This window comes from Triticum dicoccoides, chromosome 2B (genome assembly GCF_002162155.2).
Source record: "Triticum dicoccoides isolate Atlit2015 ecotype Zavitan chromosome 2B, WEW_v2.0, whole genome shotgun sequence".
NCBI classification, from domain to species: domain Eukaryota; kingdom Viridiplantae; phylum Streptophyta; class Magnoliopsida; order Poales; family Poaceae; genus Triticum; species Triticum dicoccoides.
In genome coordinates, this window is record NC_041383.1 from 272,389,657 (window position 1) to 272,402,896 (window position 13,240).

At 45.8% G+C, this 13,240-nt stretch overlaps 2 protein-coding genes across 3 annotated transcripts; both read left to right on the plus strand.

Moving 5' to 3' along the window:
* Nucleotides 1–501: 501 nt before the first annotated feature.
* Nucleotides 502–9,081, plus strand: LOC119363496 (protein RRP6-like 3). 2 transcript variants are annotated; one of them, XM_037628866.1, is made up of 12 exons: nt 502–867; nt 1,679–1,929; nt 2,002–2,100; nt 2,873–2,956; nt 3,676–3,762; nt 4,839–4,959; nt 5,729–5,907; nt 5,992–6,030; nt 6,691–7,199; nt 7,288–7,786; nt 7,962–8,620; nt 8,750–9,081. In XM_037628866.1, the coding sequence occupies exons 1-12, from the start codon at nt 561–563 to the stop codon at nt 8,829–8,831; spliced, it is 2,916 nt and encodes a 971-aa protein (XP_037484763.1). In that variant the 5' UTR covers nt 502–560; the 3' UTR covers nt 8,832–9,081. The 2 variants fall into 2 exon arrangements, with proteins under 2 accessions (XP_037484763.1, XP_037484764.1); XM_037628867.1 differs by having other exon boundaries at nt 503–867; nt 8,766–9,081.
* Nucleotides 9,082–9,257: 176 nt separating this feature from the next.
* LOC119363498 (ATP synthase subunit gamma, chloroplastic) lies at nt 9,258–10,655 on the plus strand. Its single transcript, XM_037628868.1, has one exon. The coding sequence runs from the start codon at nt 9,372–9,374 to the stop codon at nt 10,446–10,448; it is 1,077 nt and encodes a 358-aa protein (XP_037484765.1). The 5' UTR covers nt 9,258–9,371; the 3' UTR covers nt 10,449–10,655.
* The last annotated feature ends 2,585 nt before the right edge of the window (nt 10,656–13,240 follow it).

Below are 13,240 nucleotides of genomic sequence, written 5' to 3' on the forward strand. Positions count from 1 at the left end.
CGTTGTTCGGGCGTCAGCGCCTTCTTTGGCTTGGCCGCGGCGGCGGTTTTGCGCGGGGCACAGAGCTTGCCTTTGCCGGAGGGGGCGGTCTTCATGCCGGACGTGTCAAGGGAGGCGAGGCCAGCGGCGGCGTCGAGGTCGAGGTCGTCGTCCATGGCGGGTGCGGGGCGGGAGCGCGCGCGGGCGGGAGGGTTTTGGGAAAATGGGGGAAAATGATGCTTGCTGCCACTGACCAACGGGCCCGGGAAGAGGAGTAGGCGCGCGTGCACGTCCGTCGCGTGTCTGCGCCGATGCAAATCTAGCTCAAAATTGGGTCGGAAATGGATCGCCCGCGGACGAAAAGCGGACGCACGTCTGTTTGGGTCGGCGCGTTGGGCCGCTTTTTGTGTCCGCGCCGACCCCTTGGACGCGGACGATCGTTCCGTTGAAGTTGCTCTAATGTTGGATGGTCGCTCTTGTATCCGGTCCGCGGATTTTAGTGTGTAGTGTGTCTCTACCGCAAACGGTCCAAGATCCCAAACTTAGCAAAGGTCCGTCCGTCACTACCGCGAGCGAGGGAGATGCACACCGTCAACCTCAAGTCGCGCGCCGCCTTGGCGGCGGCCGCCGCGTGCTTCGCGTTCCTCGCGGCGGCGGCGCTGCTCCATCGCAGGCGTCGCCGAGGTATATCGCCCACCTCGCCTCGCCGCGTCGAGGAGCGGCGCTCCCGCCGCGCGCGCCGTGCCTGCGAAGAGGAGGAGAAGCCGCAGGGCCGGTTCAAGCGCGTGCTCGCGGATAACTCCTACTCCCCCTTCAAGCACCTCCGACGTCAGGGTGCCGACCAGGCTGTTGACGGCCACCCCGACGAGGCCAAGCCGCAATTGCAAGGTGCGCCACTCCTTTTGGCCTCGTCATTGCGCTCATTTGCACGGGATTTTTATTTTTGATTTGAGGAGCTGGCGTGTAGGGTTGCGTGGTTGTGAAGCTCCACCATACATTGCGATGGCTGACTGACAAGGTTAAGACTCGGCTGTAGTAGTATATGTTCTGTGGGGCATTTCATCAAACACCTCGTGCCAAGGTCGTACCGAATTTGACCATTGCTGCTGGATTTGGACATTGTTCTTCTGCCACACTTGCATTAGGGAATTACCGCGCTGCTAGTCACGGCTTGCACAAGTGCAAACTACTGTACAGTTGTCGGGTTAGGTGGTCAATATCCTTCGTATTGGAACCAGGTGCAGCTGCTGCGTTGCCACCATGTGTAAAATGCAGCACAATGCTGGTCCGCTGCATGCTTCTATTTGCCCATGACTAGACACTAGTATACTTAGCTAATGAAGGTAGTGACCTTCTGCTGTACCAGCACTAGAAATTGTATTTTGCCCTGTATATATAAGACCGTACCCATGTACTTGCCCTGTATATTCAAGACCGTACACTTGTACATCCTTATACGTCATATAAATATCTGAAACAACTGATTGCTCTCATTTTCAAAAAAATCCTCACTAGGCAATTTACTAAATCTTTTTGTGCTTATTTATCCCAGGAGCCTAAGCTGTTATTCGCATCGAGATAGTGCAACTGCCAAGCTGATTGTAGAATCTTTTTAATAATCTTTAAATGTTCACCATAAGCAAATTAATTGTACCTTTGATATAACCTGAAAGGAATGTGCCTTTTGCCATCATTACAGAATCATCACAAAAGATGCACCCATTTGAGGATGAAATTACTTCCTTACTGGACAACCCAACCAGATATTCGACTTTTTGTAACTTCACACCAAGCAGCCAATGCCCAGGAATGAGCAACTCATACAATTGGGTCAATACAAAAGCTCAATTGGAGCATCTGGCTGGATTGTTGGGCGAGGAAAAAGCTTTTGGTGTTGATACAGAGCAACATAGCTTTCGGTCATTCCTAGGATATACTGCACTTGTGCAGGTAACTGCCAACAGATGCATTATTGATGCTTTTCAGCTTATTAAGTTTATTAAGGTTGTATTTTTTTGGTAGATATCTACCCAGAACGAAGACTATTTGATAGACACAATTGCGCTACATGATGTGATGGGTATTCTACAGCCAGTTTTTGCCAGTCCGTCCATCTGTAAGGTAGTCTATCTTTTACATCTGATGTCATCAGGCATCCATTTCTTTCGTTTCCGGCACTATGATTAGCTACTTAAAAGCACTACTTAAATTTTATGCATTTCAGTAATAAACTGGGCCTTGGAACGTCTAGAATAGCACACGTCGGTGATTAGGCACCGCGGTGCCTATGGCGTGTGCTTTTAGCACAGTGCATTTAGGACAGGTATTACAGGGATAGCGTGCACATCCTAACAAAAACAGGTTATTTCATCCTGCATCCCAGGCAAGTATATATAGAGGTACACGTGGGGAGATAAGCAAGAAACAATACTCACACAACCACATGTGTGGACTTTTTGAAAAATTGGTTTTTGAGCTGGGAGCACATGATTCCAAGCTCTATTTGGCTCTACCACCCCTCTGAATCATAGCTTCTTAGATATGCTAGCATCTTATTTGTGTGAAGAAGTGTAAGCACAAAGGCACAACGATGTAATACAAGATGCCCATTAGATGACATATCTGAAGGACAATGAGTTGTACTGTTTCAGAGACTTGCCAGTTTCTGTCAACACTAATAAAACATGGATGTGCACACATGTGATCCTGATTCTTGCATGCCCACCTTCTCATAATAACTCTCCCATGGCTTCCTTGATTCTATGTATTCCCCTCTTCAATATATTTTGGACTTCCTTGAAATATTGATGTATGCTTGCCTCAACAGAATATCCACAATGCTTTTGTTTCTAAAAGGTCACAATCATTTATGTTCTGCTTTCTTTTGCTTTAGATTTTCCACGGAGCTGACAATGACGTTCTTTGGCTTCAGAGAGATTTCCATATTTATGTTGTGAATATGTTTGATACTGCCAAAGTAAGTTCCTCTATATCTGGGAAGATTCATTATAATTCTGCAGAGACTTATGCAGTCTGTGAACAAGTATATCTGGTAGTTGTCCCGCATTTTTTTTCTTAAGCAGCCAGTTATGTGGTGTGTCATTCACTACTTAGAGGTGGCATGAAACACAGTTTTCATTTAAGTGACTGCAGTTTTATACACTGAAATTTCTTACACAAATGGTCTATTATTTTGATCATTGCAAACTTCTTGGGTACCCATTTCCTGTCGCCTGCTCTTGTGCCCTTTCTCTTAATTTTGAATAGAAGGTTTCAATTTCTTTGTGGGGAAAAAGATGGGCCACTGAGCATCATCATCTTATATTGTGTTCGGTACTTCTGTCTTAGTTTCAGATATATGCTGTCTGAGTATTGCTACAGTCAGTTGCTTCTTTTCCAATTGTGTTGGTTTATGTTTTCAGTTTCAATCACAAAATTCATATGAACTGATCAACTGGAATACAAAAACTTTACATTTGTGCATTGCAGCTCAGAACCAGGAGTAGTTTATAGTACCAATTTCCTTTGAATTAGTCCGTGCCCATAAATATTTTGGTTCTTGAACGTCTTTGTTACTTGGTACCTTTGCCCCTGCTGTTCATAAGGCTATTCATATGCCTTTGCGCTCTCACTTTTTTGTTATTATGCTACGCGTCTGAGCTTTGCTCAATTGCTTGTTGAAATCAATATTTTCAGGCATGTGAGGTCCTATCAAAGCCACAGAAATCCTTAGCATATTTGCTAGAATTGTATTGTGGAGTGACCACCGACAAGACATTGCAGGCAAGTAATCTTCCAAGTTTGGCTTAAACAGCGAGCTTGCTAAAGCCTGTCAAGTGTTCAGTGACAGTTAGTGTATGTACTAATTCTTTAGTAGCTGGTTAGATCCCATGTGCCTCCTCAACTTGTACATGAATACTTTTCAGTATCTGAGAAAATAAATGAACTATTGATGGTGCTATATACATATTGAATCAAACCACAAACCTTGGTATTTCCTTCTAAGGTTTCTAAATGATGTAGAAGACAACGTCTATAGAAGTTGCAACTAAGGTTTTCAAAAAAATATGTACCAATTCTTGTAAACTATTACTTTGGTTTATTTACCGGGGAAGGGGAGCCTTGGTGCAGCGGTAAAGCTGTTGCTGGGTTCGAACCCTGGAAACAGCCTCTTGCAGAAATGCAGGGAAAGGCTGCGCACAAAAGACCCACAGCGGTCATACCCTTCCCTGGACCCTGCGCAAGCGGGAGCTGTGTGCACCAGGCTGCCCTTTTTATTACTTTGGTTTATTATAAGTGCCCAACCGGAAGGTATATGTTTCACTTCAGTTTAATTTCATAAGCCCTAGAAAATATTAATTGCGTATTGAATCCTGCTTGATATGTTATTATTCATGATGCTAGAACCCAGTACAGCAGTAGGTTTCCCCCAATAATGTTCTACCAACTGTCTTCGTGTATAATTATTCATAATACCTAGTCAGCTCTGACATGATCTCCCGATCACTGGCCTTGACACCCTTCACAACCTGGCCCTGAAATGGATGTGACATCCTTAGTTCTTTTTATTCTTTACTTGCATCGATGAATTTATGCTCAGTTTAGCTGTCTTTTCGTTACAGCTAATATTTTCCGAAGTCTAGTAATTTATTTGCTTATGCATTCAATTTGGTGTTGAATACCTTAGATGCAAAAGAAAATGATACACAAGTGCCTTCTGCCTACTTGTTCTCATCGACTCTTTACCTGTGCTTGCAAATCTCAGTTTGCTAGGCACACGGCACATCAGTTTCAAATTTCGAAATTGCTTCCGTAATTGTCGCTATTTCTTTTCATTTGACCTTATTTTGAGATTTCAGCGTGAAGATTGGAGATTACGCCCGCTGACAGCGGAAATGATTGAGTATGCCCGTTGTGATGCTCACTATCTGTTGAACATTTCAAATTGTTTGGCATCAGAGCTCCATGCAAAATCCTGCGGTGTGTTCTAACTTCTAAGTGCTATGTCCTTATTTCCATTGCAAGAGTCTTTACTGCCATCTAGCACATTAACAGATATTGTATTATTTTGCTGTTTAGCACACTCAAAATCAACAATGAATGCTGAATACAGCTGATTTTGATATCCCTGAACTATTGAAGTAATTAGAGCTGATTTCCATCAGTAGTTTTTGGGTTCTTCACCCTTCAGCCTTTTCTTATTGCCAATAAATGGAGCTTACTTGATGTAGCTGTGGAATTTGAATCCTTCATTACCGGAAATCATGTATAATTTTCATTTTGTGCTCTAAGTCTCCCACCACCTGAGCTGTGGCAGGAGAACTATCTTTTGTGCTTTCTACATATAAAAGATTCCGGAAATAGTACTCTTAATCTACAAACAAAAAGTATATTAATATATTAAGAATGGGAAATAGTCTAATACGACCGACTGATTTCATGCAGAAATCAGCCGGGTCGTTCACTTGCCATGTGCACGTGGTCCCCACACATTTCGTCTTCCAACTCCTTTTCTTTTCGTTTTCTCCTTATCTTTATCCCTCCCGAAGCTTCTTGGCTTCTTCCCCAACCTCTAGACAACAGATGCGAGCGCTGCTTCCTCCCCCCCATGTGCGCATCAAGCCGTCCGCCGCCGACTGCAGCTGAGACGCGCTGCACCAGCCCAGCCGCCCACTGCTGAGAATAGTATATTAATAACCCCCTGCTTCGCATTTAGTTTTGATCGGTTGTAATATCAATTATGCTTCAGATTCTCCCGATGGTAAAATCAATTTTTTCTTGGAGGCTAGCCGTCGGTCAAACATGGTGTGCATGCAACTATATACAAAGGAAATTGAATGTCGTCCAGGAGCTTCCTCTGCAGCATCTATTCTCTCACGAAATGTACAAACTCATGGACTTGATTCCAAGAAATCTAGTGAAGTGAAGGTGCTTGTTTTCCTTTTTCTATGCATCTGGTCAGCCAGCTCGCCAGTGATTTTGTTAAGTTCTAAACAATTTAATCTTTTGTAGGATCTTGTTCGGAAAATTTGCGCATGGAGGGATTTAATGGTCAGCCAACATAATGTTATTTCCCTTTTTGATTGTTTTTTGCATTTCTGTTGGACTATGCTCTTTTATTTGGTGAACCTTGTTAGTTGCAAGTCTAGGTTGTAGCAGTGTTGCTGTGGTAGGTTAAGGGATGAGGTAGTAACACTGCCTTCGGCTCGATGCTGTCTTGGCAGCAACCTATACTTGGCAACATAAGCAGCTCAGTGTTTGGAGTGAGCCTGATCTCCCTTCTCGTGTAGATTGGTCTCTTGAACAATTCTTATATCTTTTCACACAGAGTGATTAGATATATAAAAAGTTTGAAAACATTTTGGGGGTACGGAAAGTGACTAGCTTAGAACAAACCTAATCAAATTGATAAATTTTGAGAGAAGATAACCACACCTGCATTGAAGACTAAGCCAACAAACCTGAGGGGACCTTGTGGCGGCGTGAATAGGTGTGGACCCACATGACATTGGCTGGATCAGATTACTCATCCATAGATTATAATTAACAGATTTCTACACAGCCGCTTGTATTTTCTCAAGTATTTTCTCGAGTTCCTTATCTCCTATTCATGGTATATTATGTTAAAAAATTGCACATCTGCATTATTGTGGTTCTGGGCCTTCTGGTCTGTTCTCCTTTCTAATTCCTTCAAATGTCTTGGGATCTCAGGCTCGCATGCATGATGAAAGCTTGCGGTATATCCTGTCAGACCAGGCTATAGCTGCCCTTGCTGTAAGAGTTCCAAAAGGTCGAACGGACATGTGTGCTGTCATAGCAGAAACTGAGCCAAGTGCTTCAACTATGCATCCTTCCTTGTCGTCACCATCCCCTGTAGTTGTCGCTCACATTGAAGAACTCTGCTATCTGATTGAGGATACCACTGTCAGCATGGATAACTTATTTACAACTTTGCTTGGGAAGTATAAAGAACCAAGTGGGTTATGTCGACTATCAGTTTATAATTATAACCTTGTATCGCAGCTAAGCTTGAAGCAAACAAATATATTTGCTTTTGCATCAAGTGGAGAAAAGTTGTCGACAACACCACCTAACAAAAAGGCTTCCCGGGAATCATTCATTAAAAAGTTTTCATGCAAGTCCCCAGTTTATCACAATTGCAGGATCTACGCTAGTGATGGAAGACTACTTTGCTACTGTGACCGCAAAAAGTTGGAATGGTTTGTTTCTTAAATGCTATAAGTTGTTATAAGTATGTGACACTAACATCATAGTTATTTTGTCAAACTGATTGATTTTATTTCCCAGGTATATTCAACGGGATTTGGCAAAGTTAGTAGAAGACAATCCTCCGGGAATCATGCTGCTGTTTGAACCTAAGGGTCGTCCCGAGGATGAAGATAATGAATTTTATATTCAGAGCAAGAAAAATATCTGCGTTGGATGTGGAGAAAAGAGCCACTATATCAGATATAGAATAATACCATCTTGCTACAGGATGCACTTTCCGGAGCATCTGAAGAGCCATCGTTCACATGATATTGTACTTCTGTGTGTGGATTGCCATGAAATTGCTCATTCAGCTGCTGAGAAATACAAGAGGCGACTAGCAGAAGAATTGGGAATACCCCTTTTTGTACAAAAAATAGTGAACTCGGGTGATAGAAGTTTAATAACCGACGCATCAGTATCTGAAGATAAATTGAATGAAAAGGGTGTGTCCCCTTTGCTGCTGAGGACTGCTGCAATGGCCCTTCTGCGGCATGGATCCACTATGCCTTCGAAAAGATGTGAAGAGCTAATGCAGGTGCCAACATCCTTCTAGTATTTCTGGCTTCGTCTATATGCATCACTTACAGTTTCCTGACATTGTATTATGAAACATACCTTTTTAAGCTAGTTGCCAGTATTTTTTTCCTGATTAGACATGTATTTGTTCTTAGCGGTAGATCTGTGTTACCGATACATTCATTTCGTTACAGATTGTGAAGTCATACTACGGTGGTAGGGACGTGACTTCCGAAGACCTGGAGATGGCATTACTGGTAGGTATGAGCCCCAATGAGCGAAGGAGACTTGAAAAGAAAAAAGGGTATCCTCATTCTTTTAGAGCTCAGACTGAAAACATTATAAGAAAGAGCAGCAACAAGGCCATCTTAGAAGACATGGGAGATGATTCAAAAAATAGGCATACTTTATCAGAGCAAGTTTCAGAAGATGGGAACGGGAGTAGCGGTCAACAAGATGCTGACGGGACTGGGTGTAATAGCCAGGCTGAAGATTTAACTGTGAGCCAAAGAAGCGCAAGCTTGTCAATCAGTATGGATGATTCTACTTGTGACCCTAACAAGGAGAAGCTTGGGTCAGATGGAATGCAGCGATCAAGCAGCGGAACTCAGGCAAATGGCCATCTCGACGAGGATCCAGTCAGCAGTGATAATTCCAGCCAAGCTATTTCCAAAAATGCTGACAAGAAGATATCACTGCTAGGACACGGGCACCACGGTAAACAAGTGGTCGAGCTTTTGCTGGCCAACGGTGGGGAGGAGGCCGTTCACCAGTTTTGCCAAAGATGGAGGCATGTTTTCGTCGAAGCTGTCCACCCTCGTTATCTACCTTCTGGTTGGAATATAAAGCACAGGTAAAAAAGATCACCTTTTGCTGCTTGATTGGTTAATTGTTTAACACATAAAATTTCTTGTGCTTGCGAATCGTGATGCTCTTTACTTCGAATCTATTTATCATTTGAAATCAAGATATTTATTTACAGAGCATCTTCTGTGCAGTGGAAGAAGGGATTTTGGCGACTTCAGTGTGTACAAACCATCCAACCAAGAGCCTCAGCCTGTTGACTGATTAGGAGGATTAGTACTTTCTTTTTATATAAAGTTGTTTGCATTTTATCAAGCCTATATATGCTTGTATCACCGGATTCTTTCGGTATGTGGCATCTGGCCTTTTTCCAACTCTGGAATTTTACAAGATTTTTGTATGAAAAAGAATATCGAATTTTGATTCACTTGGGCTAAGTATCTAATATGTACTGTAGTATATCTGCAGTGTATCCATTCCTGTCCTCTCCCAAAGAGAAGTTCCCTTTTTTGTTGCTGTAGTTTTAAGAGTTTTATTTATTTGGCAAGGCAAAAAAAGAAATGAATTGAGAAATGGAAGCAGGCAAGGGGCAGAGAGTAGGCGGCCAGGGCGCGCCACATGATCCGCGGCAATCTCGCAGTGACTAGCCCTCCACCACTCAGCCCGGCTTGAAAACCCCACCTGCTCACTTCTCCACCCAAACCCAATCCAAAATCTTTCCCTCCCTCCCATCCTTTCTTCCCCTCCGCCTCCGCCTCCGCCTCTGCGGCCGCCGGTGACGCGCCAGGCGCTAGCTAGCCATGTCGTGCTCCCACCTCTCCACCGCGTGGTCCTCCTCCGCGCTTGCCAGCACCTCCACACGCCGCCGCGCCTCCACCGGCAGCAGCAGCCTGGTGGTGCGGTGCTCCCTCCGGGACCTCCGCAACCGCATCGACTCTGTCCGCAACACGCAGAAGATCACGGAGGCGATGAAGCTGGTGGCCGCCGCCAAGGTCCGTCGCGCGCAGGAGGCCGTGGTCTCCTCTCGCCCCTTCTCGGAGGCTCTGGTGGAGGTGCTCTACAACATGAACCAGGAGATCCAGTCGGAGGACATCGACCTGCCCCTCACCCGCCAGCGCGCCGTCAAGCGCGTCGCGATCGTCGTCCTCACCGGCGAGCGTGGTCTCTGCGGCGCCTTCAACAACAACGTGCTCAAGAAGGCCGAGGCTCGCATGGAGGACCTCAGGCAGCTGGGCGTCGACTACACCGTCATCAGCGTCGGCAAGAAGGGCAACGCCTACTTCCAGCGCCGCGACTACATCCCCACCGAGCGCTTCCTCGAGCTCGCCGGGATCCCCACCGTCAAGGACTCGCAGGCCATTTGCGACCTCATCTACTCCCTCTTTGTCGCCGAGGAGGTCGACAAGGTGGAGCTCGTCTACTCCAAGTTCGTCAACCTCGTCCGCTCCGACCCCATCATCCAGACGCTGCTGCCCATGTCCCCTAAGGGCGAGATCTGCGATGTCAACGGCATCTGTGTCGACGCCACCGAGGACGAGCTCTTCAAGCTCACCACCAAGGAAGGCAAGCTCACCGTGGAGCGCGAGAAGATCAAGATCGAGATGCAGCCCTTCTCCCCCGTCGTCCAGTTCGAGCAGGACCCCGTCCAGATCCTCGACGCTCTCCTCCCTCTCTACCTCAACAGCCAGATCCTGCGTGCCCTCCAGGAGTCGCTCGCTAGCGAGCTCGCCGCCAGGATGAGCGCCATGAGCAGCGCCACAGACAATGCCATCGACCTCCGGAAAAATCTCTCCATGGTCTACAACCGCCGACGCCAGGCTAAGATCACCGGAGAGATCCTTGAGATCGTCGCTGGCGCCGACGCCCTGTCCGGCTGATTCCTCCTCGCCACCTGAGCTGAGCCGCCGCTGTTATATATAACTCTTTGCCTCCTTTTCTCCTCTCTTCTACTTATCTTGCTTGGTCTGTGTCTGTCTGTAATAATTTCTCATAGCACAAAAAAAGATGTCTGTTCTAAGATTCAGTTCGGAGATGCCAAATGTATAATCCAGAGTAATTTATCTATGCAGTCCCGCCTCCACCCATATGCAATTTGTTTATGCAATCCAGAGTAATCCCATATGCAGTTTCTTGGTAGAAACTCTAGTGAGATGGTCCCCACTTAGTAGTCATTCAACAAATCAACACTTATAAAAGAAACCCAAAGGGCATCTCATAACTGCTATCAAGGAAAACAGTATAATCAAAGAACAACAAAGGCACAAACCGACATGTAAAAACTAGAATTATATCAAAAATCATACTCCCTCCATTCCAAAATATAGTGCGCCCGCGCTTCCCGAGGTTCAACTTTGACCGTAAATTTAACCAACAAGACCAACTGCGGCGGAAGAAAAAATTATATAATTGAAAACTTCTTTCGAATACGAATTCACTGATATAATTTTTGCTCCCGCCGCAATCGGTCTTGGTAGTTAAATTTACGGTCAAAGTTGAAGCACGTAGATAGAGGAAGCACTACATTGTGGAATGGAGGGAGTATTGGCCATCTTGTTCATTCGCTTGCTTGTGAGTCCGTAGGTAGTGTAGCCACTCGCCACGAACAACGAAATCTAGTAGTCGTTGAAAAGACATTGGTTAGGGCAGCACCTCACGTAGCGCAGACTTGCAATCCTCCACAACCAATCTAGAGGGTCGTAGAAACGGAATCTTATCCTAGAACAAATGTCAAAGTCGCCGTACCAATAACCGGCCAACTGCATGCGTGCATCCCTTGATAGACACAGTGATGTATGGTGAAAACCTAGTTCATGATCTTTTCACACTTTGAGGAAAAAAATGGAGCAAATCAAGAGAAGAACACAAAATGAACACTCAAATGACAGAGATTCAATCACACATATGTTAAATCCACATACACATAGAGGGATACAAGGGTCCAAGTCCAACACAAGAGGGCAAACGAGGAACTAGTTCATCCCAATCCTTGAAGGAGTTGAGGTCTTTGTATCCAAGAGGATCTTCCCTGGAAGGAAGGGGTCTTGAATCCATTTGGAGATCTTCTCTCACATGGAGGCCTTGATCTCCATTGGAGAGGTAGGTGGGCGAGCAAAACTCAATCTTGAATGAGCTATAACCTTTGCTAACCCTAGCTAGGAGGAGTGGGTATATGTATAGTGTTTCACGAGATGAGAGAGGGGAAGAGGGGATACATGGGCCTCTGGCCCGGTTAGGCACTCACAGGTGCTGGACGTCAGGGTTGAAGGTTGGGTGTCTGGGGCTTCACGTCGGGCCGGATGTTCGGGCCGGGGCCGGATGTCCGAGTTGGACTGGGGCGCCGGATATCCGGGCTAAGGGCCGTATGTCCGGCCGCTGTAGTATTTCAACGGTCTTCTTCGTCTGTGTACTTGGGGACTTGGTCTTCATTCCGAGCGTCTCCCAGGTGGTCTTCTTCATACCTAAGCACACATAGCATTTTCCATTGAGGTAGTAGCCATGTCTCACGTGGTTCATATGGAAGCTTGTTAAGAAGAGATGTCACCTCGATCTCGATAGCTCTTGCACGTGTTCGTGTCGTCGGTCCACTTGGCACTTGGGGAGACGAAGGTAGGTCCATGGGATGACCGTAGGATGCTCCACATAATCTCCCCCCTTGGGAAAGATCCGTCTGTCACGCCCAATATGCGACCCTATCCAAAAGGAACTCGAAGGTCCCACCAAGGATAGACCCGCATATTGAAACGCTTTTGCAAGGTGGATATCATTACATCAACATTACATAATGGATGGGGATACATACAAAAGGCATACAATGCCACATGAATACAACACCACAATACATAAGAGCAACATCCGACTACGGATGAAACACAAACAGAAACTCAAACGACATCCACCCTGCTAGCCCAGGCTGCCGACCTGGAACCTATCCATTGATCGAAGAAGAAGCAGAAGAAGAACTCCAAAACAAGCAAACATCGCTCTCGCGTCATGATCATCGCATAACCTATACCTGCAACTGTTGTTGTAGTAATCTGTGAGCCACGAGGACTCAGCAATCCCATTACCATGGGTATCAAGACTAGCAAAGCTTAATGGGAAAGGAAGGGGTAAAGTGGTGAGGTTGCAGCAGCGACTAAGCATATATGGTGGCTAACATACGAAAATAAGAGCGAGAAGAGAGCAAATGGAACGGTCGTGAAGTTAGCAATGATCAAGAGGTGATCCTGAACTCCTACTTACGTCAAACATAACCCAAAACCGTGTTCACTTCCCGGACTCCGCCGAAAAGAGACCATCACGGCTACACACGCGGTTGATGCGTTTTAATTAAGTCATGTGTCAAGTTATCTACAACCGGACATTAACAAATTCCCATCTGCCACATAACCGCGGGCACGTCTCTCGAAAGTTTAAACCCTGCAGGGGTGTCCCAACTTAGCCCATGATAAGCTCTCACGGTCAACGAAGGATATTCCTTCTCCCAGGAAGACCCGATCAGTCTCGGAATCCCGGTTTACAAGACATTTCGACAATGGTAAAACAAGACCAGCAAAGCCGCCCGATGTGCCGACAAATCCCGATAGGAGCTGCACATATCTCGTTCTCAGGGCACATCGGATGAGCCAGACGTCGGGTTGGCATAGACCCTGGTTGCCCAGGGGGCGCC

Excerpts from the sequence above, each read along its gene's own strand:
- LOC119363496 (XM_037628866.1), top strand. The coding sequence starts at position 561 with ATGCACACCGTCAACCTCAAGTCGCGCGCCGCCTTGGCGGCGGCCGCC. Across the intron at positions 868-1,678 it reads GGCCAAGCCGCAATTGCAAG|AATCATCACAAAAGATGCAC; the intron begins GTGCGCCACTCC and ends CCATCATTACAG. Across the intron at positions 2,957-3,675 it reads ATATGTTTGATACTGCCAAA|GCATGTGAGGTCCTATCAAA; the intron begins GTAAGTTCCTCT and ends CAATATTTTCAG.
- LOC119363498 (XM_037628868.1), top strand. The coding sequence starts at position 9,372 with ATGTCGTGCTCCCACCTCTCCACCGCGTGGTCCTCCTCCGCGCTTGCC.